The sequence below is a fragment of the Thamnophis elegans genome, chromosome 6 (assembly GCF_009769535.1).
Source record: "Thamnophis elegans isolate rThaEle1 chromosome 6, rThaEle1.pri, whole genome shotgun sequence".
In the NCBI taxonomy this organism is placed as follows: domain Eukaryota; kingdom Metazoa; phylum Chordata; class Lepidosauria; order Squamata; family Colubridae; genus Thamnophis; species Thamnophis elegans.
In genome coordinates this window covers 24,840,494-24,864,261 of record NC_045546.1, presented here as the reverse complement: position 1 = coordinate 24,864,261, position 23,768 = coordinate 24,840,494, and the positions used below count along the sequence as shown (strand labels likewise).

The 23,768-nt window shown below is 37.3% G+C and overlaps 2 protein-coding genes across 2 annotated transcripts in view; one reads left to right on the top strand and one right to left on the bottom strand.

Annotated features, from left to right (window-relative positions):
* Nucleotides 1–4,777: 4,777 nt before the first annotated feature.
* On the top strand, nucleotides 4,778–19,264 carry N4BP2L1 (NEDD4 binding protein 2 like 1). The gene is made up of 5 exons (XM_032219339.1): nucleotides 4,778–5,032; nucleotides 10,759–10,886; nucleotides 12,465–12,553; nucleotides 15,875–15,951; nucleotides 17,577–19,264. The coding sequence occupies exons 1-5, from the start codon at nucleotides 4,887–4,889 to the stop codon at nucleotides 17,731–17,733; spliced, it is 597 nt and encodes a 198-aa protein (XP_032075230.1). The 5' UTR covers nucleotides 4,778–4,886; the 3' UTR covers nucleotides 17,734–19,264.
* BRCA2 (BRCA2 DNA repair associated) overlaps nucleotides 18,864–23,768 on the bottom strand; it is a 44,445-nt gene continuing 39,540 nt past the window's right edge. Inside the window, exons 21-25 of the mRNA XM_032219337.1 lie at nucleotides 23,240–23,406; nucleotides 23,015–23,153; nucleotides 21,755–22,011; nucleotides 20,747–20,884; nucleotides 18,864–20,423 (exon numbers count right to left, since the gene is read on the bottom strand). Of these exons, the coding sequence (XP_032075228.1) occupies nucleotides 19,962–20,423; nucleotides 20,747–20,884; nucleotides 21,755–22,011; nucleotides 23,015–23,153; nucleotides 23,240–23,406 (1,163 nt within the window). The 3' untranslated portion in view covers nucleotides 18,864–19,961. The remainder of the gene's footprint in view (nucleotides 20,424–20,746; nucleotides 20,885–21,754; nucleotides 22,012–23,014; nucleotides 23,154–23,239; nucleotides 23,407–23,768) is intronic.

Sequence of the window (23,768 nt, the reverse complement as noted above, 5' to 3'; positions counted from 1 at the left end):
TTGTCATTGTTAAAAGGACAAAGTGAAATAATGTGGTTTCAACTGTTTAAGTCATGTAGGTAGGACTCCCCCCCCCCAAAAAAAAATTAAGGGATATAATGCAATAGATTTGGAAAGCATTTGCAGGCCTTCAAGTCCATTCTCCAGATGAAAGTCATATCTGGCCTAAGATCTATCCAGCATCTTCCTGAACATTATCCAGTGAGGGGAATTCCTCCCTATGAATTACTGTGTAACTCTTCATACCATTAGAAAATTTCTGTAAACGTTTAACTGGAATCTGCTTGCCATTAGATCATTATCATTATTAGATCATTATTTTATGTCCTGCATACTGGAACAAGAAAAAAAGTTCTAATTGTCTTCTGTGTTACACCCCTTTGGTCCTAGGCGGCTATCCTATGCCCTTTAATAGGCATATTAGACAGACATGTCCTCATATATCTTAGTTTCAAATCCCAAGATTATTCTTATTGCTTTTCTTTCTATCACTTTTGGTTTCTCGGAATCCTCCTTAAAATGTGGTATTCAGAAATGGACACCATGCCAAAGGTAGGACAGAGCTGAATTATTTATTTTTATTATTTCTAAACTATATTTCAATTAATTTAATCTATGAGTACGACAAGTGGTAAATTCCAACTCCTAATACAACACGAGATCTATGTACACAAATAGAATTGCAATCTGATCAGGTTAAATAGTACATAGTGTATTGTTCTGGTACAATGCAAGTACATAGAGAGATAAGTGGCTAAGAACAGTAAACAAAACTCTAAGGGAGGAGAGGGAAGAGAGAGAAGGGGAAGAGATAGAAGTAACTGTAGTAGTTAAATAATACTGGATAACCAGTAATATTTAACCGGAAAATAAAAATAAAATAAGCAATATAGTGTTGCAGAAAATTAAGGGACTCAGATATCAGAATCAAAAGAAGTTTCTTTATTGGCTCAGTCCCCTTCGCATTTCCAATGCTGCATAAGCTGTCATGTCAGGGTGGCTCTGATCATCTCGGATTGCTGACAGCTTTGCTTCTCTGTCAGCTGCTCTTCCCTTTTCTGATGGATCTGAGCATCCAGCTTGGAGATTATGCAGATCCCCCATATGAGATTTTTAATTCCCCCGGGCAAGCACACTAGTTTGTCTTTGTTTCTAATACTTCACGAATTGCATGACTAGTAAATATAGTAATTGGCTACCCACAAGTAAATTTATTAGCTTCCTTGATCAGAAGAGCAGTTGTGGCCAGGAGTTTAAGGCAATGTGCCCCCCCCCCCTTTGCTACTTCATCGTTGTTTTGACAAATAAGCTGTGGATTGTTGCCACTTCCCTTTTCTTGAGTCAAGAAAGATTTCTCAAGGTTGGGAAGTCCCTTAACATGAGCTTGAGGCAATGTTTACTTTAAAATCTCAAATGCCTGTTTTGTGCATAACAGAGAAAGGCTGGAGCAACCTGATTAACAATGGCATGTGTGCCTTTTGCCAGCATGTATCGAGTGACAAAATCAGTGAGTATTTTCTTTCCAAATAGCCCCATGAGCGTATAAAACTCTAAATGCATATTTTCTGTCTGTGTAGACATTAACCATCTTCCCTTTTGCTAACTGGAGGGCTCTTCTTCTGACTGGGCGTGGGATTCTAACTACTGACCCCTCCTCAACAATTCTTCCAGCAGTTCCCCTGGCCTCTCGCTTTTCCTGTCTAAGGGCCTCGGCGAGAAAAATTACATATCTTCTTGCCCTTTGAGTTCCTTCTTCTCTGAGATTTTGAGCCCACTTAATATATGCTTTGTATGCTCATTCCACAAGTTCAGAGATGCCTTTCCTGCCCCCCCTTTTGTCTTCTGTGATTTTTTTACCTAATGTCATCTGCAGAGTGACTAATGAAGATCTTATTGACCATTCTCTTATTTTCTTCAACCTCAGGATCTAACGTGGTGTATTGCCTAAAGCTTTGATAAATGCATTCTAAGAATTCCCCTGAATTTTCATCCTTTTTCTGTTGAATTTGATAGACCTTCCCTAAGTTCTTAACTTTTGTTTGAGACCGAACAAAACCAAGGTCCAATAGTTTTGCAGCTGAATAGACTGAGGTTCCCAATCTGGTAACCATGTCCAGTCCGGATCTTTTGCATGATCCTTCTGAAAAGGCTTATTCATGGTTCCCTTCACCAGCCTTCTTTCCTCTGGGGTTAAAATTTCCATCAGACTTTGTATGTCTGCCCAAGTAGACTGGTGAGTTCAGAAAAATGGATGCAAAAAGGACATGCATCTCATCTGGATTTTCTCTATAAGCAGGAATTTGATTTTTTTTCAATTATATAAATCAGTCATTGAGAATGGAGCATATATCCACACTTTACGTAGCTCCCTCTCAACTCCTGGCAATAAAATTCCCTTAGGAGCAATTTGAGTTTTTGTCTCAATTGCTCCCTTGGACCAGGTTTGTGGTCCACTTGGTCTGTCCCTTCGGTAACCTTTTTGGTTTTCTTCCTCCTGGCCCCACCTAATGAGACCGTCTGTTCTTTCTAATCAATATCAGATTCACCCTTTTGTCTCCCTGGGTCTCCTACTTCCTCAGTGTCATCCATTTCATGTCAAAGATACACAGGTGGAGGGTACTGATGTCAGAGACTCTCTGTTTTTCTCTTTTTAAACACATCAACAAGGACAAACATGCAAGTTAAAACTACACAGGAACTAAATGTTCCGTTGAGACTCTCCTATTCTTTTTCTTTCTTTTCTTTCCTCCTGGAGGCTTGTTACCCATCCTGGTAACTGACTATATCTCAGGGTTTTCCTAAGAGTGTTGTATTCTGTCCACCCAGGACTACACACCTTACAACTCCTTTTTTTCCTGTCCTCCTTAAGCACTAGATTGTTAATATCTCTCTCTGCTCTGGGGTGTTCAGTGTCTTCTCTTTTCTAGTTTGGACCTCCCAGCAAACCGCTGGCATATTTTTAAAGATCCAAACTTTTCTATATCTATCTTTAATCTCCCAGCAAGCGCTGGCATATTTTTTTAAAGATCAAGGTGTATAGACACCTTTGTTCACATTGTTTGCATTCAACCAGGTTTCTAGCTTGGATCTCCCATTCAGACAAGCTTTACCTTTTTTTTTTTTTACCTGCTGTTAAATATTTGGTAATATGGTCTTGAATTGCTTGTACAATGGGAGTGAGGATAATTTCTCTGCCAGAGACTTTACTTGAATGACTAATGGTGTATGGTGACCTGCATGTTCTGGAGGATTATCTTCTGCCCATAATTGCTGCATTTCAAACTCCTGCCAGGTATAGTGGACTCAAACCTCTTGGGCCACCATTTTCACAGAATTTCTTTAAGTCTCCGGGGTTGGCCTTAGGGTCTCCATTAAAACCTTTCTTAAAATTTCTCAACATGCATTGAAGAGGCATCCGAGGAACACTTCCTCCACCACCCATGTTCTATTTCTAAGACACTGTCACTGACCTGGGCTGCCGGAGTATCACAATCGCCTTCAGGAACTGTGGTGATTTAACCACCCACACAACTCTTGGGTTACATTAGGTTGCACCGATCCTGGACCCTTATATTCTCTGTTCATGCATTGTAATTATTTAATTGTTCATAATCAACTAGTTATCTGCAAAGCAAAATGCAATAAACCCTCATGTCTAAAATATTCTACTGTCAAAAAAACAGCTAATATGAGAACATACTATTGTAAAATTCTTATATTTATTATTCACAAGAATTGTCATCTCCAAAATAATAGAAATTGCAAATTCTAACTAAATTTTTGTTACAGCACTAACACTAACTACATTTGTCTACTACAACAAATATAACGAAATATTCACTAGTTTTGAGTAATAGGAAACCCTTTGTTTGCTTTCCCATCCACTCACTCAAAATGATTGAATTCCAGATACTTGTTAGAGATAAGTAACTAAGCTCATCAATTGCAAAATAACCAGTGGATATTTTAAAATATTGTATTTACATACTGTGTGTAACATTTTTGGAGATAAAAGACTAATTGATCGGCATGGGAAAAATAAACGCTAGGAATAAATGACAGAGACTACATACAGAGTGCAAGCTGAAATGTACAGTACTATAGAGAAACAATGCGGGTGACTTTATAGTAATTTACAATAACACATTCAAAACTAAATTAAGTTACGAAAGGTATCAGCCACTGTCCAACGGCAGAGAATGTGACAAATATTCACCGTACGCAATTTAGGCAAATTGTTCAGCGCTTGCCAGTATGGCTACGCTTTCGGGTGGCTCCTTAATACAGTTCACACAGGCTCCGGAGCGGGACTTCGCTCCCCAGAAAGAAAACTCTCTTCGCCACCTAATGGCTGCCCGGATTTCTGCAGCCACAGCTGGCGGCTCCAACGCCCCACTATCGGAGGCTGCTATCCCATCCAGCCGCTGCCTGGTTTCTGGATAGATAGCTTGAGGGGAAGCGCCAAACCCATTAAAACTGCTTCCTCTCAACGGATCGTGACCGAACTCATTTCGCGGGAGCCTCCATCGGGCTGGGCCTTTCCTGACCGATTGAGACCGAGGCAGGGCTCTCCTCAGCGTGGGCTTTTTACACGTTAGTTAGCCGGGACCGACTCTAGTCTTCCGGCAAAAGTGTCACGCGCCGGCCTCCCAAGAGCCGTTCTCGGAGGGTGAGGAGGGGCGTCCAAAGCCCCATTTTCGCTTTCGCCCGGCTCCTCTGGCGCGGCCCTCCCTCTGCTCCGGGGAAACGAGGGCGGAGCGGAACTGGGCGGCGCTGCCCATCTCAAGTCACGCGGCCGAGGAGCACTGTAAACACCACTAGGTGAGTCCGAAAGGCGCTGCCGGAGATGAGGAGGCTGCAGCTGCTACCGCCGCCGCGCCGCCGCTATGGAAGATAGCCTGGTCCGCGCCTTCGGGGGCCTCAGCCTCCAGCAGCCCCGCCGCCCTCAAGGCAGGCCCCCCGCACGCCGCTTCAGCGGAAGCCTCTATTTGCTCCGCGGCCTGCCCGGCTCGGGCAAGAGTACCCTGGCCAGGTGAGCCTGTCCTAGCTGCAGCCCTTTCGGCGTCTTTCAGCGGTCGCGCCGGATTCAGGTCTGCAGGGGGGGGGAGAAACTTAGTGCGGGGAGTCAGCGGAGGGGCGTCGGGCGACTCTCGAGGGTCTCCAGGGGCTATTTGACCCGGGGGGGGGGGTTGAAGGCGGCGGCGGCTTTGCAGGAAGCGTCGTCGCAGCTGGAGCCGCCTGGCCCCGACTTGATAACGAGGCAGGCGGTTAAGTCGGGGTGAGACAAGGAAGGAGCCGTTGTTCCGCTTTTTGGGCTCCCCTCCTCCTCTCTCTTAAATCCTCCTTTAAACTTAAAGGAACAGCAATGCTGGGGGTGGGGAGGGCCATGAATGGTGGCCAGGAGAGAACTCGGAGCCAGTCCATGGGAGCAGAGAATATTAGGGAGAGTGGGTGATGGGAAGGGTACTTTGCCCTCCGATCCTCATCCCTGGACTCTGAGCCCATCGTTCATGGGAGGTCAGCCCTACAGCGATAAGCACCAACAGAAAGCCTACACGTGAGGAGGAACTACTAGTAAAATGTAAGGAAGCAGCCGTAGTTAGGTGGGTCGATCAGAACGCCCACTTTTTAAACTGAAATTCCTGTGCCGTCCATTCTACAAACTCTGCCACTTGTTTGGCAAAGTTGCACTGCTGTGTTTGAGTTGCCTTTAAGGCGGTGGGTGACTTTCCCCCAAACTCTGCAGCTATCAGAAGGGGCAATTCCCACCCACTTGTATCTTTTGTTAGGAATTATACCTGTTTGGCCACTTTGGAGAACTGATTAGGTTGTGAGAATGCACTGTGAAAAAAATGGAATATTTATTCTTTCCATTGTATACAATACTTTAGAATTGAGCTCAGTGAAATTAGTTAATATATTTTCTGCCTGTTATTTAAAATTTAGATTGGCAGCTGAATCCTGTCAGAGCCACTGTTTCTCTGCACTATCTGCTAATTTGTCATAAATATTTTATATTGAATGCATATCAAAAGGTCACTGTTTGTATGCAAGGAAGTGTACATTTTGTCATGCACTAATAATGCCTGTCAATTTCAGACCGTTTGTTTATTTTTTTAATTCTGGAAAGTGAAGTCCTTCACTTCTGTTCCAATGGTTTCAATTCTGCAAAAGTTACATAATTGACACTTAGTTTTAATTCTTATTTATTAAACTGAAGGAGCATAACAAGCAGTGGATTTAAAAGACGAGCAACAGGAGTATGATAAGTAGCTGGATCTGGAGAATTGTAATTTGTGGTTTACCTTAATACTGGCTCTTTTTAAGAAAAAAAAAGTCCTCAAAATTATTTTGTTTTACAGACTGAACAAAATCTATCATTTTGATAACAAAATAATGTTATAAAAATAAACCAAACAGTACATACCAAACTGATCTTTCAATATTATGCAACTATTCATAAATCAACCGAAATCAACAACTAATAGTATAAAGCAATCCATATATGTGACAAATTGAAATAAATAAAAAGGAGTGTGGAGAAGAAAATGCCTGGAAATGCCTAGCATAAAAGTAACTCCATAAAATTTGACAAATTGAAAGTGCTGCTATTTTCCCTTTGACCACTGCTGCAATTCAGGTGTACTAAACTTTGAATGTAAAGGAAGGCCTGTTCTGTTTAGCAGAAGGTTCTGTTTAGCAGTCATAAAGACATAATGGGTCCTAAATTTAATTTTCATTTTCTATTCTATGCCAAAATGGAATGTATTTTGAAAGAGTGTTCCTGAAAAGACAGAATTAAGGCATGTGGATAATTGAATATAGGGATAAGTAATGGGGGTCTGTATCTCAAATCAGTAATGGAAAAGAGCATTGAAGAAAAGCCGAACCTTAATGCATCATGAAAAGAAAGCTATGCTATCTTTATAAAATATGTACTACAAACTTGAGAAAGGAATTTTATACTTAACTAACAAATACAAATGCATAGGTATAGAATAGGTAATATCTGGCTCGACAGCAGTAATTGTGTAATCCCAGAGTTCTAGTGGATAGCCACTTAAGTAAGAACCAGCAATATGCTGCAGCTGCCAAAAAAGTCAATAAAGCCTTTGACTGCATCAAAAGAGGGATAGTATAAAGATCATGTGAAGTGTTAGCACTATTTTATACTGCTTTGATAAAACCACAGTTGGAATACTGCGTACAGTTTTGGTCACCATGACAGAAAAAAGATGTTGAGACAAGAGTGCAAAGAACAGCAAAGATGATTAGGAGGCTGGAGGCTAAAACATACTAAAGTAGAATAAAATATGGATTAAAAATATAAGAATGAAGAGGTGGCATAAAAAGAATAGTTAGAAGCTTGCTTGAAAGAGATGTCATCAGCCTCTAACCATAAGATGTTCCAGCCAACGTCCCTATGTCAAAAGTCCAAACCACAAGGTTCAGATAAAGTTCATTAATGATACGTAGTCCATACCGTAACAAAAGGAGAAATAAGACCCCATCTCCTTATAAGGCTTTCTCCTCAAGATAACCAATAAGAAATGAGTTAAGTGTTTCCATGTTATGCTGCCTTTGAGAATGTATAAGAATGCGTGCTTCGATAATGAAGGTTGTTCAGAATTTGCAATGTTAGCTATTTCTCTAACTTTCTGAACCTGGTTACCAACTAAACGTTTCCTGTATCCTGAGAAGTCTAAAGCCTGTCATTTTCTGCAACAATAGGAAGAATGATTGCATGAATTGAGTAGATTAAAGAAAAGGAGGACTAGGAGTGACATGATAGCAGTGTTCCAGTATTCACATAGAAGAGGGGTTCAGCCTATTCTCCAAAGCACATGAGGGTAGGACAAGAAGTAATGGATGGAAACGTATCAAGGAAAATACCAACCTAGAACTAAGGAGAACTTTCCTGACAGGACAATGAATCAGTGGAACAGCTTGCCCCCAGAAGTTGTGGGCACTCTATCACTGGAGGTTTTTAAAAAGAGATTGGACAGCCATTTGCCTGGAATGGTATAGGGTCTTCTACTTGATCAAAGGGTTGGACTAGAAGACCTCCAAGTCCTTTCTAAGTCTGTTAAATAAAAGTTGCCATGACGTGTTCTTATCTTGTCAAGCAAGACAGCTAGCTGAATATAGTGGGACCAATCAAGTTTATATTTGAATTTAAATTCAGTTAAAATAATCCAGATTCAATCAGATTATTGGGTTGAACTTTTGGGGGAGGAGGTAATTGTCCCTGACTATTTCCCTTTAAAGTTGGAAATAGTAATTTCCTATCCATGGACTAATTGCCAGGCCCAGATATTTCTACAGGGATGCTGGCATTTTGGTGAGAGGAAGCGGAGAGGACTGGAGTGATCTGTATATGATGTTTTTGTTTCCTGAATTATTGTGCTAATCTCTATATGAAGTTTCTGCTTCTGTTTCCCTGCAATGATGTAGTGTAGGAAGGGTTTGGCTAGCATTGCTTTAAATAGCTGGTTTTAAGTGAGAAGCTTCAGTTCTTGCCTAGAGCTCTTGTTATCACAAACCTTTCAATAAAAGCTCTTTTTGGAACAACTGCAGTTTCAAGAGTCCTGTTTTCTTGGGAAGATTGGAGAGATAAGACCTTACACTAACTTAGCTTTTTTGATATCAGCCAAGGTCAGTTAGTGCTTTATCTTCTGTGTCATTGATGAAGCCAATATACCAGTCTTGCAAGACCTTTTGAATAGGAGAAAACTGGCATTGTATCCTTCAAATACAGAGTGAAACGTGTCTCAGAAATCCAGCAGAATGACCTGAGTATACTAAACCATTGTTTAAGAATCATTTATTAACTATACTGCACTTATCTAGGTTCACAAATATATGCCCGGAACAGATAACACTTTAAACTCAACTGATATGTGTTGGTATTCCTAATACTATCTATGTGGGGCTATTATTTTCATCTCCCCAAGTAGATTTTTCATGCTGATTATTTGTTCTAGTATTGTGACTTAGGAATTGTGAGATTTCAGTCTTCCAACTTGATACTTCTCAGAAGTGTTTGATTTCAATTCTGATTCTGGGTAGACATGTAAAGATTACATCGCATAGCTTTTTGGACTTGTAGAAAAGAATTACATATGGAGTATATTTCTTTTGAATGTACATCTGTCCTGAAATGAGGGACCATCTGTTTTTGTCAGCTTAGTTTACAAATATACTGTATTTTCCTTTCTATTGCTTCTGGATATGCCATATACCCATATAGCCTTATGTGATGTACTGAGTTTCTGAACAGAACAGAATAGAATTCTTTATTAGCCAAGTGTGATTAGACACACAAAGAATTTGTTTTTGTTGCTTTATATATGAAGGAAGTTACTTTCTTTGTTTAATATGGAACTCCTGCTGCTCAGAGATAGGCTACTGTTGTGGCCCAGCAGGATCCGGTTGAGCTGCTGACTCGGATAGCAAGGAACCATATGAGTCTGCCTTGGACGATGTGGAGGACCCTGGGCAGGGTTCAGACTCAGAGCAGGGAGGCTGGTTGGCCACCAGGAGGCGCCTGAGGCATGGAGCAGTGGGGAGGATCAAAGGCAGTTTGTCCCTGATGCTAGATTGAGAAGGGCTGAGAAACGGAAGCAGCAACTCCGTAGGCAGACTCACAGATGATGATTAAGCACAGGTGGTTGTGGATTGGCCTCTCCCAAGAGAAATTATAGGTGAGGCGTTGGGAGGGGACATTTGCAGGAAACAACCATTCGAATTAGTAGCTAAGAAAATCTATCTGTGTATTCTAGCCATGCCTGTTCGTTTGGACTATCTGCGTTGCTGCGTTTTGAACTATCTGGGTTGCTGCAGAGCTAATCTATTGAATGTGAGTTGCCTGGGCCCTCAGCCAAAGGATTGTTATCTCAGTAATTGAACAGTGGCAAACAGCCAAGCCTGTGTTCTGGTTTATTCACAGGCTGGGGGGGGGGGGGGTCAGAACAAGCTACTAACTTTTTTATGAACAAAAATCAGTGATAAGGACTACATTTAAAATGCGTATTTTAGATCATAATCATCCAAGTTAAGAAGTTATTTTTACTCTTATTATGCACAGAACAAATACAAACACAATGATTCAGAAATTTATTTGTGCACCAAATATACTGTATAACCCACCACAATCCCAAGAACTTTCAGTGCTTCACAGGGAACTGAAGGCTAAAACATATGAAGAACGATTGCTGGAATTGTCTAGTTTAATGAAAAGAAGGACTAGGGGAGACATAATAGCAGTCTTCCAATATCTCAGGGGTTGCAACAAAGAAGAGGGAGTCAAGCTATTTTCCAAGGCACCTGAGGGTAGAACAAGAAGTAGTGAGTGGAAACTAATCAAGGAGAGAAGCAACTTAGAACTGAGGAGAAATTTCCTGACAGTTAGAACAATTAATCAGTGGAACAGCTTGCCTCCAGAAGTTGTGAATGCCCCAACACTGGAAGTCTTTAAGAAGATGTTGGATAGCCATTTGTCTGAAACGGTGTAGGGTTTCCTGCTGAGGCGGAGGTTGGACTAGAAGACCTCCAGCGTCCCTTCCAACTCTGCTATTGTATTGTATTATAAATAAAAATGTATTTCTTTAAGTAATTGCAAAAATCCAAGTATTGCATTTGAGAGTCGCACCAAATGGCATTTTCAAAGTAGTAGAAGTTTTTCTCTTGTGACATCACATTGTTGGATCCAGTGATGATAACCAATTAGCACTTTGTTCTTTTTTCTTTGCTTATCAGGCAACTGAAACGTGAATTTCCTAATGCAGTCATTTTTAGTACTGACGAGTATTTCATCATGGAAGATGGCACCTATGAGTTTGATCCTGATTGTTTGGGAGACGCACATAAGTGGAACCAGAAAAGAGGCATGTATGACTGGTTCTCCTTAACATTACTCCTTATCTACTCTATCAAAGTGGTTTTCTAAACATTGATTAGAACAAATCATTACATAATAGAATTAAGAACAGAATAAGTCTAACTCTGAAGTGAGAGTTGATACGCTTACTGCTTAAATACTTTCTGATATGGAAGCTAAAGACTATGTCATATTATGATGTCTGGTATGACTGTGGGAAATTGATTTCCTCTGCCAATTCTATGATAACTCCCAATTGGCTTCTAGGAGGATATTAAAAAATGGGTAGAAGTACATGAAAAATAACCTGGACCTTTACAATTTTTGATAAATTGTAGGACAGAAATGGCCATCTGGAAATATGAGCCTAGAACAGAGGCAAAAAATATACTTGGGTTTGAAGGGTTATCTGGGCCTAAAGAGCTACTTCGAACTTAATTTTTTAAAGTTCATTCCATTTCTACTTTGACTGCCAGTATACATTATCTTTGCATTATTTTCTTTTCAATACCATGCAGTTAATCCAGGTACTTTACAGTTAACAATACGAACATTTCCTGCAGCTGTGATCTGTATGGAGTCAAGGAGCATCTTAGACCTATTTTTGTAGAACCATTAATCTAGATTGCAGTGAAAACTAGATTCCACATGTTGAAGTGAAAAAAAAAAACATGCAAAAAGGTTTAATATATTATTTTTGTATCATGTCTAATATATGCTTACCGCAGCTACAAAAAGACTGCCTATCTCTGTGTTATACCCTAAACATGAAGCTTGTCAGAACAGGAAGTAACGGAATTCTTATATCAGTAATTAATGAACTTGCTGATTTTAAATGCAATGACAATGGTTTTCTAGTTCAGATGAATTAGAAATTGCAGATGATGAAAAGGTTTCTGGGTAATTCCAGCAAGATGAAAAGTGAGGAAAATAGGAGTAATGTGAGGATAGATAGATAGATAAATATGATATATTTTGTAGATTTAATCTAGGTTAATTTCCAAAACTGAACACTTCAACAAGAGAATAATTATGGAAGCTATCGAAATAGAGAAACACCCTCACAACGTGAATAAACGTGATGATACCTTCCGCCTACCAGACATCTGGAAACCAGCCCTGGTAAACAAACGAGCCCCACCCACCACCCAGGCCATTACAACACAAAACAACAACGGACCCACAGCCAGCACCAATCAGCACCAATCTACCAATCATGATACAGCCACACATCCAATCAATCCACTTACTGAAACAAAGCCAGCATTCCACACACCCCCACCAAGATTTATAGAAAGACGGCAGCTCCGGTCACGCTTTAAGCCAAAAACACCAGCCTGAGGATGGCAAGTGAGACCTCGCCGAAACGTTGCCAAGACAATCTCAATCTTACACTGGAAAAGACCTGAATACAACAAGACCAGCATACACACACACACACACACACACACACACACACCCCACACACACACTGCTAGTATTTGAAATCTCAAGTTCTTTTATTATCTGAAGGATTTAATATAATTATCTAAATAGACGATAATTCATTTCACCCACTAAAAACCTGTACTTTATTATATTACAGCACGTAAGGCTATGAAGAAAGGGAAATCCCCAATTATAATTGATAATACCAACATCCACGCTTGGGAAATGAAGCCATATGCAATAATGGTATGTAATATTGTGACTACTTTGTAATTCTTAATAAGTTCGGGCTCAAAAGAAACCTGTAACTTTATCATTATCAAATTAGGGAGGAAATTTGCAAGAATCTGTATTGTCTATAATGTTTTCAAATACCATTTTTCTTCTGCTTGAATTCTTGTTCATCTCCTTGAACTGTATTCTCCAACTTGGCAATATTGCAACTATAACACATTGAATGGGATTTATGGGCATCTGGAAGGCAATAGATCTTTACACCATCCAACATAAATTCAGCCTTTCTTTTTTAGGTTACATTTAGCTCTTTTTCTTAAAATTGAGAACATTCTTGGGAATCAAGCACAGTTTTAAAGGAATGTTGCTTTATGGAGCCACTGAAAACATAGTTCCAGCTTTTGTGGAATATTTCTTTCTAGGCCAGTATAAACCTTGCAATGCAGTCAGTGCAATCACTTTTTAGATTAAAATATGAAATTACCTTATATTGAGCCATATCATTAGCTCATCAGATACTTTCTGATTGGTAGCTGTTCTTTTAAAATACAGATTTTTCTGGCACTCGAACCCCTTTTAAGGGAGATAGCAAGGACTTTATGGAGGCAAAAGTATGTCCTTTTGATAGTGCTAGAGACCATCTTCCAGTTTAAAGCAGGTTGTAAGAAATACCATGCTTTCCTTCCGTTGCATTACCATTGGTGTTAACTTAGCATTCAAATAATTTGAGTGAAATACCAGTTGAAGGTGCTTAAAGACATAAGCATAGTCTAAGCTCCTCTTAGTCTTGCATTTCACTCAGTGGCCAACCAGATGCCTGCCGGTGTTCCTTTCCACTTGGTACCTGTCCTCAATGGATTTAACAATTTCCTTTTCAAAGCCATTCAAATTAACAGCCACCACTGTGTTTTGTGGTGATGAATTCTTAATTATTCTGTGTAAAGAAGTACTTCTTTTTGTCCATTTAGTGATATTGGTGATTGTTAAAAATTAGATGCTTCCTGGCACACCAATTAAATGGAATCTCTGCCCCTCTTAGTAATAAAAATCACTTAAGAATGTGTTCCTCAGAAAATCTGCTAATTCAAATTTCAACTCATTTTTCTTAATATAGTTTTGACAGCACCAACAGTATCAACAGGTAACTGTTTCAATATTCCTAGCTCTGTTTTGAGAGCAATTTACAGATTACTGCATGTCTAACCAGCTTTGCTTCTTTTCTTGAGAAGCAATATTTTAAAAGTCCTTGAGATAACTCAATAGCAATGTTGGATTTTTTGTTTGTTTGCTGTCTTATTTATAATGCATTGATGATTAAAAGTCTCATATAATTAATAGTGAGTAGTTAGAAAAATCATGAAGAATTATACTGAAATTTATTGACAAAACATTTGGAAAAGTATGAATAGTATAGTCATGCTTGAATAAATAATTCTGAGAAATACAATAAATAACAGAAGATGTGTGTGTGTGGATTGCAAAACATATTTCGCTTAAGCTTCCAACAAAACAATCCTGCTTTGTTTGGCAGAATATAATTTGTTGTATTTTAATAAAACATTTCAAGTATTCCAGTCCTTGAAAACAGTGGGAACTTCCCTTATTTTTCATCCCAGGAAAACAAGGTTAGATGGGATGTTACTCAAAAAGAAAAACCCAATTCACAAAAGAATTGGGCAGATTATTTTATTTTCAAAACATTAAAAATAAGTCTCAGGAGGTCCACGGAAAGAATTATTCCTTGTTGTTTTCTAAAGATTACCACTCCGCTGTTAGGCAAGTCAAAGCAAAAAGGATTTGTTTGAAGTCAGTCATCCATTCAGGTTGCTTTTTGCTGGACCTCTGTCTGCACTGTTTCTGTTATGTAGCTGAAAAAAATGCTTCTGCTTAACTCTTGCATGAACAGTAACATCAACATGGGAAAATAAACAACAGAAATGTAATATAATCTGCACATCATTGTATCCTGAAGCTCAGCTCAATTCAATCTCATTCAAAAGAACACACAGAATATCCAAATCCATTGAACTACATTCATGGTAATCTCTGTATTTGCAGCCTAAGTTCCCAATATTGGAAGTTAATCAGCTGTAGTGTGCCTTGTCCTGCAGCAGATTTCGCCATGGGTCTGCAATCCTGAAGGATGTGCTTAGGTAACAGCAGATTTGATTGAGCACTCCTCATGTCAATCCATCCAGTCAAAGCCAATAGCAGTAGGCGTATGACTACATTAGTAAATCTGCTGACTTTACTAGCCTGGAAATAAATCCTGAAGTATAAGACACCAAGTTCTAGTTTCTATGCTTGGAACAGCTATAATGCATAAGGCAATGACTCTTACAACTAACAACTTTTGAGAGAATGCCCATTTCATTTAGAACTCAGTACAGTATTCTCTAAATGATTTTTTCATGGTAGTCCTTTCAGGAAGTTGAAGGAATTCAACTTGAATTAGTCATTAAAAAAAAAAAGAGGTAGAGGGCCTTTCTGTATGCTGTGGATTCATGTCAAATAAAAAACTGTCTTTTTAGATACTCATAAAATGTGGATAGTGAGGATTAACATGCTTGAGAAGCAAGTACAACCTACTTAGCCAAGTCCGGTGCAGCTGTATGAGCTATCGTATTTTTTGGAGTATAAGACACACCTTTTTTCCTCAAAAGAGGCTGAAAATCTGGGTGTGTCTTATGCACTGAATATAGCATCTTTTGCCTCCCAAAACCCTGCCCCCTTCACCAAAATGGCTGTGCATAGTCTCTAGGAAGCTTTCAGAATGCTCCTGGAGGCTGGGGAAGGCAGAAATGAGCAAAAAACAGCTGATGTTTGTTCAATTTTGCCCCCCCCAACCCCCAGGAGCACTCTACAAGCCTCCTAAAGGCTATGCATGCCTTTTTTGATGGAAAATGGACCAGCTAGTTTTTTGGGGGGTACTCCCCCGGGAGCACTTTGCAGGCCTCTTAAAGGCTATTCATGCCCTTTTTTTAAAAAAGGGCCATTTTTGGGAGGACAGCAGCGTGCAAAAACTTTTTTTTTAATTTGCCTCTTCAAAATCTTGGTGTGTCTTATACTCCGAAAAATACAGTACATTCACATTACATGATGTTTTTAACATTTATTTTTTGGTGGATTGGTGTGTGGTATGCAGTTTATTAATCAGTGTATTGGGTTTATTCAGTAATCAGGTTAAATGTGTTGTGCAACTCCAACCTTTGGTATTTTTTTTCTCCCTCATGGTAGAGAAAAATAGGTAAAACACCGTTTAATAGATTAAAACATGATAGTATTTTCTAAAATTGTAGCATAATAACAATTCGTTTGTTTTTCTTTAACCAGGCACTTGAAAACAGATATGAAGTTATATTTCGGGAGCCAGATACACGTTGGAAGTTCCATGTTCGGGAATTAGCTAGGTACATTTTACAACCAAATTTAGAAAAACGAGGTAGAACATTGTTGTAATCATTGATTGATTTGAATTCTGATTTTGTCTTGAGAAATAGCATGTAGGAAAGTTGGCTTCTACTAGTCTAGTTGGAGATATCTAAATATTCATCCTGTTTATGTATCATAGTAATGTAGTTTCTTGGATATGTTGCACAAATTGTGACCTAGAAACTACAATGAAGACAGATTGCCATGTCAGTACTATATCTCATGAGTCAGAAATGGAGTATATATCTCATTTTAAACATAATTTTCAGTATTTGAAAATATCGTAAATACAGCAATTTGCAAATAGAAAACATTTGTATTTAAAAGTAAACCTGCAGCAATGATTAATTAAAAACATGAGATTTGAAAAATAAGAAAACTGGGAAAAATTAAATGTTATTTTTAAATTGATAATTATTTGGCAAGATTTATGAAGATTTAAGAAGTGTGATCTTCTTGTTAATGTTGATCTCTATGTTAATCTAAAATTGAGAAAGTTAGGAGCAAAAGCTTCAATTGAGAAAGCATGAATTTTATTTCTTCTGTGTCCAAAGTTATCTCACACAAAGCATATTGGGAGCTTTATATTCATAGATTTGGGCGGGATATTTATTTAGACCACTGAGTTCACCTTCTGCTCAGGGCAGGAATGTAAATTAAAACATTATAATCCGATGGTTCCAATCTGGTGAAGCAAATCACATCACTTCTCTTGGCAATTGATTCCATTGCTGAACAATTCTTACCACCCAGAATTTTTGCGCAAGATTAATCTGAAATTGCATTTCTATAATTTAAACCCATTATTTATCTTCTATCACAGGGTGTTAAACTGGTGGCCTGTGGGCTGGTTGCGTCACGTGGAGGCCATGCCCTCCCCAGCTCCACAAAAGGAAAAAAAGTCACGAAATGTCACAATGCCGCTAATTTGACACCCATCCTGTATTCTATAAAATGATCAAGAATGGGTCTATTCTTCTAGAACGTGTTTTTATTTGGGGTTCTTCCCTATAGCCAATCATCATCGATGTGTTCATGCTTTTTTAAATTAGACTAACAAAAATGTTCTGAAAACCAGTGTTAAAAGTTCATATAGTTAGTCTGATAACTCTCTTCTTCAGTAGATCAGTTTTGGTTCTGCTTGTACTGAATATATTAAATTGCCTAGGGGCTTGCTGTAACAACTGGTTCTTTTCCTGCCCTCTAGTCAATATCCCATAGTTAATAAAAACACAATTGAGTTTTTAACTTGGAGCCTTTTTCTTTCTTCTGTGATTCTGGTGATTACTTTGCTGAAAAGGACCCTTCTCAGTGGTCACAGTTTGATCACATAGGTGTTGGATGTAGTTGAGTTCGATATTAGAGAGTGAATCTATTGGTCTCTTAATCAGTATATAATCATCTCAACCATACGCATATATGCATTTAAAGGACTAATTCCTGACTGTACATATAGGAAATTTGCCTTCTGAATCTGTATGTATCAGGTACTAGATTCCCCCCACACCCACCCCAAATCGCATACAAGGAATACTAATGCATGGATCAGGGGCAATTAATATTCTTATGCATCCCTTGTCATATTTTTACATTTATTTTACAGACGTAATCATCACGGTGTTCCATTTGAGAAAATACGATGGATGAAAGAGGAATACGAGCATGATGTTACCTTCCATACAGTGCTTCATTCTGAAGAACCAGCCAGATACCACAATTCTGGACGTTACTTTTCCAACAACAGAATGAATAAGTCATGAAATTGAAGGATTTTAATGGGAGACCTAGTGGGAGATTTTAATGGGATTTTATAGATTTTATCAATTTGTATATTGTTTTAGATTCTTAGCAATTTTCTATTTTTCTATTGAACTAAAGTAGGTCTTAACCTGTTTAAACTTGATGTTCCATAATTATTGCAGATTTTAAAGAAAATTATAGAAGAAATAATGTAAACATAAACCATATCATTGTTGCTTTTTTACGTTTTCATACTAGGTTATATTCACACAGAAAATTACAGGATAGCCCCTCTTTAGATCTACATATGTCAGCCAAATACCATGCTGACTGTTGGCATTAAAATGCTAACCATGATATATGAGATATCATTTCCCAAATCCTCAGATATTAAGAAGAGCAATTCTGTGGTAGCAGCAGTCATAAATGTGTTTGATTTCTCACTGACCAAAAATAAGACTCTAATCCAATGGCAGAAATGTTCAGTGAGTCAGAAGCCTGAGCTTTCAAGAGAACCAGAACCAAGCATTTTATGAATGGCAGTGGGTGAAGTTTTGGAGCTGCAGGATAAGTAAACCTGAAGCTGTTCCCAGTATAGATTTGTGAAATCCTCAGAATTGTAATGGTTGTTAAGTAATATTTAACATAAGATCTTGTTTCCTAAGTCCTATGGTTTCTGTGTTCTAGATTCTGTTTTTAAAATGTGTATCCATAGTATGTGGCTTCTTTTACTTTTCAGATTTTTGATTTCCCCTTTAAAAAATCCTATTCAGGGTATTGTTCAAAGATATGTGATGCTTCATTAGATCCCTATTTTTGAATTCCTGGTTCTGATGGGATTTTATATAGCTGGTAGTAATTTGCTAACATAAAATACTACAGAGCAAAAGTACGGCCTCAATTTTTTTATTTTTACTCTACAAAAATGGTAATATTGTAGAATTTGGGTTTTGTGAAACAAGATGCACCTCAACTTTCCTATTAAGTAATAAATACTTAGATGAGTCAGAAACCAGCATAAATGTTGAAAACTAGATACGGACTAAAACCAAAATATTTAAATTATTACAGCTGCTATTAATATTGAAAATAAACTTTTCAGAAGAAAAAAAATTCACATCATAGTAAAAACTGGATTCTTTCTCTTCACCTGATTTTTATTTATTCTTTAAAAATTAGCTATAACATTCTATTTTTTTAAATGTTTATTATATTTTAGAGAGACTAATCTTGCAACAGGTTCCAATTTTAGGCACCCAAGCCAATTAAATTTGTGAAGCATATCAAGCAATTAAGAAGATATAATTAAATATGCCAGGAATTAACATATCATTTGCAATGAATTTAACTCTTTTATCATGGATATTATGTAGTTTTTAAAATGAAATTGTGGCTATTTTATCCAAACAAATTTATACAGGTAATGATCATTTTATTCATAGTTGAAAACTGCTACTGGTTTATAAAGATAGATTAGTGTTCAGCAACATTTTGTCATTATGATTTAGAGATCACTGTAATAATATATATTTTTGCAGAAATCAGTTCTTGGCACAAAAAAATTTATATTGATTTCCCCCGTGTTTTTTTAAAAAATAAGTTACAGATCAGGTGACATTCTCATTTGTAAAAATTAAAGGATGAAGGATCATTTTCTTTTTTAGGGAAGAGGATAATTTGATGCTATTTTAATATTCAAACTTGATAAAGCAACATGTGTCTGTTCATATAATTTTGGACTTTCTAAACATTGTTTAGAATAGCTGTTTATGCAGCATCTTTAAGAAAGGAAAGAAAAACAAGAAAAATCATTTTGTGTAGCCTTTTTATGTATTCTTCTGTTAAGCCACTTGTTCAAAAGCTAACTTTGATATAAGATGAATATTTGAGATAAAAATTTGGAACGAATAACTTCTGACCCAGCAATGTACGTGTGGCTTACATATCAGGAATTTGCAAGTTATTCTTACTGAAGTGTCTTAAAATGCTTGTTTTGAGCTAAAATATATAATAAACAAATCTAAACAAACATTTACAGCGTTCAGTGTTTTAAAAGGTAATTCACACATTAAATACAAACTATATTAACAGTGACATTATTTGCTTTGCCTCTGTAACATTTCCTACACCATAATGAACTGTTTGTTCTGTTTTCCTTTAAAGGAATTAATTTTGGGGGGTATTTCCCTCATACTTTTTTTTTAATTAGCAGGCTGGACAGAATGATCAGCCTGAAAAAACTGCAGCATCATGTATTGGATATCACATGTTCAGTGTCACCCATAGATACAATTCCTTGTTCTTCTGAAAAATTACTTAAGAGGTCTTGGGTATTTATCATTGCAAGTTCTTCATCAGCAACAAAATTGGTTTCAGGAGCATAATCAGCCCCATTTAACTTTAGCAGCGGATGTTTGCTATTCTTTCTTTCAGTTTTTTTAATTGATGTTTTGCTCTGGCCACAACTGCTTCGAGGGGGCTGAAATGCTTTTTTTAGAGGTGGTGAAATAAATATGCAGATTGGCTTCACAGGTGGAGGGGAAGGGACTCGACTGAGCAGATCCATTGCCTTTCGTTTCTTACAGTTCTTTGGAGTTTCTTGAAAATCTGGTGTCACTTTTGCAGATCCAAGAGAAAAGGATGGTTTTGTGTCTAACTTTCCAATGGTCAAAGGACTTTGATGTCTTAGTTCACTGTTGGGAATTGTAATCTTTAAAAGACAACAAAAATGATTATTTTTACTCACTAAAAACATTTGAATTAAATAATGTCTTTCTCTTTAAAATAACTTCCTACAAAGCAATTTTAGGAGATCTCTCTATCAGATATTTAAACGATCAGTATAAGACAGCAATCCTGGCCTACATGACCTGGAGATGTGTGTCTAAACTCCTAGAATTCTCAGCAGTGACTATAGAAGATTACGAAATACCCTAAAATATTTTAGTTGAAATTCTTGATAGGAAATCCAATGAACATAGAATAATTTACTTTTGAACAGCATTTATAAAATTGTTCTTTTGCTAAACTTACTGCTTGTTTATTTCCTGCATCGCATTTCCAGGGAGGATCCAAACCACATTCTTTGGAAAAATTAAGTAAATGCAAGGGATCTGATTTTAGAAAATTCATGACTTTGCATTGTGCCTCTTTGCTAAAGCAGCCATCGTTCTACAAGACAAAAACAATATTTTTGTATTATAACTGCATTCTGGTAAAATATGGATATTATTATTTAATTCATATGGCCATCCACTTGACATACAACTCTGGGGCTTGAACAGCAACTTAAAAACAAAACAACAAAAATTGAAATAACACCTGTTATTTCAGGTGCAGTATCAATACATGTTTTATGAAATTATTTTAAGTATGCAACTAACACCTTATTTTTAAATGTCAGGAATTACCAAAAGAACGTATTATGATTGCTTGTAATGAAGTATATATGGTTGTCTTCAATAAAGGCAATTGGGTGTGGAATTTCTGTTGCTAAATGCCATGGCTTTAAAGCACTACCGCATGTGATCTCATTGCTTAGTGACACAATTTCAAGCACTTAAGAGATACTATTAATCAAATCAACATGGTCTCTTAAATGAGGACCTCACATGGTCACCATTTGTGAACTCCTGTTGGCTTTCCCATAGTTTTTACATATAACAAACTGGCAAGAAGGTTGTAATTGGTGGTTGGGTCACTTTGGGATACTGGGACACTGATATTGTGGGCATCAAGAACCTAGATGTGATCACAAAGACACTGCAACCAACAAATACAAGGGTCATCATAACTACCACTTGTTCTGCACTGTCGTAAGTTTAAATAGTTGTTGAATAAGTGGTTGTTAAATGAATCCTATCTGTAGGACTGTGCAGCATTTAGATTCATTTCCACAAAGGGGTTTTGGGAATGTGGAAGGTTGTAGAAAATTGATGAAGACACTGAACCAATTGTGGAATGCTGTGTTTTAATCTGCATCACACAAAAAGTGACTACATGCACTGAATGTACTTAACTGCTCTTTAAAAATAACTTTACCTGAATAGCATTTTTAAATTCTTCGAATATTTCTTGGAGATGCTTTTCCTTTGGGTTTGAAGAAAATGCAGAAAGCTCTCCAGCAAATAGGGTGGGAATTTGTGATTTGAATTCAGGTCGCCACTGAAGATTGGTTGCAGAGATCAATGCATATGGAATGATTATATCTTCAATAGCAAACAACTTGAGATCTGTACATATCTGGATTGCTATTATATTATGATGTTCATCTGACAAATATACCAATGTAGAAAAGCCTACATAAAAATGAAACATACAACTTATTATATTTAATATTAAAATTTACATTTTGGCCACGTTGAAGTTTAAAATTTGAAAATCCTCTACTCCTTGCTACCACAGATAGAAAATTATAATCTATTTGCATTAGGAATGCAAGGGATAAAAAAATAATCAGCAAGTCCTGTGATGCCTTTCCCCTCTAATGCATTTTGCCATCACTATCCAGTAATCCTACTGACTTGATCTTTAACTCAGCTGTTCATTAAGGATCACATTTTTTGTTTAGGAATGGCCTGAAGAAGCAAATTGTTTCTGCCTGTTACTCCCAAATTCATCATATTACTATTTTTTAATTTCTACAAAATTGAAAGCTAAATACCGCAACTCCCACAATTTAAACAAAAACAATTGTGAAAAGTAATACAATAACAAACACAAGAAACCTAAAAATAACTCAACTATTGTGGCTTAAATTTTCAGCTATTATGAAACCCAATTTAAAGAAAGTAAACACACGCCCATGGAATATCACACATTTGTTAGATGGAGCTTGGTACAGTGAAAGGAGAAGGGAAAATATTACAAATCAGCACTTTCCTCATACACCATTAAAATATTAGGATTTGTAGATGGCAATTCTTGGTTTATGATGACCTGATGCAGGTCCATGATCACATTAACATTAATTGATTGATTTATATGGTGTCTATGATTTCTGTTCACAACTAGATGTAGACAGTTTAAATTTACAATAAATATATATTGCAATTAATTTAAAATTTTAAAACCCGGTGATTTTTCGCCATTTATTACATAAACAAACTAAGGTAGAAAGTATCCATTTTACCCAGAGGGTGAGGTGGGTTATTTCATCGCTTATGTGAAACTTCAAAGAAATTTTACAACTTCTACATTTCAGTTTGGGAGGAAAAAAAAAGACTTTAAAGATACCAATTTGGAATGCATATATAATTACTTATTTATATGTTATAAGTGGGATTACAATATGTAACGTACCTGCTCTTTTTGTCAAGTAAACTACATATCCCACCAAATCCACTTCAGAACAAGGTGGTCGGAAGGAGGGCTCCATTAATTTATCATATAGCAGACATTCCCTTGGTCTGTAAACTTGTAATAGACTTTCTTGAGAAACCTAATAGCATTATAGATAATAACATTATGAAAATTGCATAAAACTGTAGCTTAAGTAGCTCACTTTAAGTCTTAAAGAACACTTACTGGCAGTTGTAGATACTGGGTTTTCTTGGTAGCTGTTAACTGTACATTGCTGGTTTTCAACTTGCCTTTGGAGTGAGATGCAGATAACTGTAAAATTCTATATCGTCCTCCTTCCTTTAAGAGGCTACAAACATGTGAGGGTGGACGCCAGATGTTCAGTATAACTTCTAAAATTAGAATTAAAAATATAGATTGTATTTTGACAACATGGTGCATCTTTAAAAAAATATTCTTGCTGGTCATTGACCATATATAGTCCTTAATTTAAAACCATTTGTTTATCAACCATTCAAAGTTATAATCGCACTGAAAAAAAAGTGATTTATGACCAGTCCTTGCCCAACTATCGGTGTCTTCATGGTCACATGATCAAAATTTGAGTGCTTGACAACTGGCATCCCAGCTGCAGCATCCCAGTCACCTAATCTCCATTTGTGACCTTCTTAGCTGGCTTCTGACAAGCAAAGTCATTGGGAAAAGCCAATTCGCTCAATGACTGTGTGATTCATTAAACAACTGTGGCAAAAAA

Bases quoted from the DNA above. Each gene is read 5' to 3' on its own strand.
- N4BP2L1 (XM_032219339.1), top strand. From the start codon at position 4,887: ATGGAAGATAGCCTGGTCCGCGCCTTCGGGGGCCTCAGCCTCCAGCAG. The intron at 10,887-12,464 runs GCATGTATGACT...ATTATATTACAG, and splicing joins TAAGTGGAACCAGAAAAGAG to CACGTAAGGCTATGAAGAAA. The intron at 15,952-17,576 runs GTACATTTTACA...TTTATTTTACAG, and splicing joins CATGTTCGGGAATTAGCTAG to ACGTAATCATCACGGTGTTC.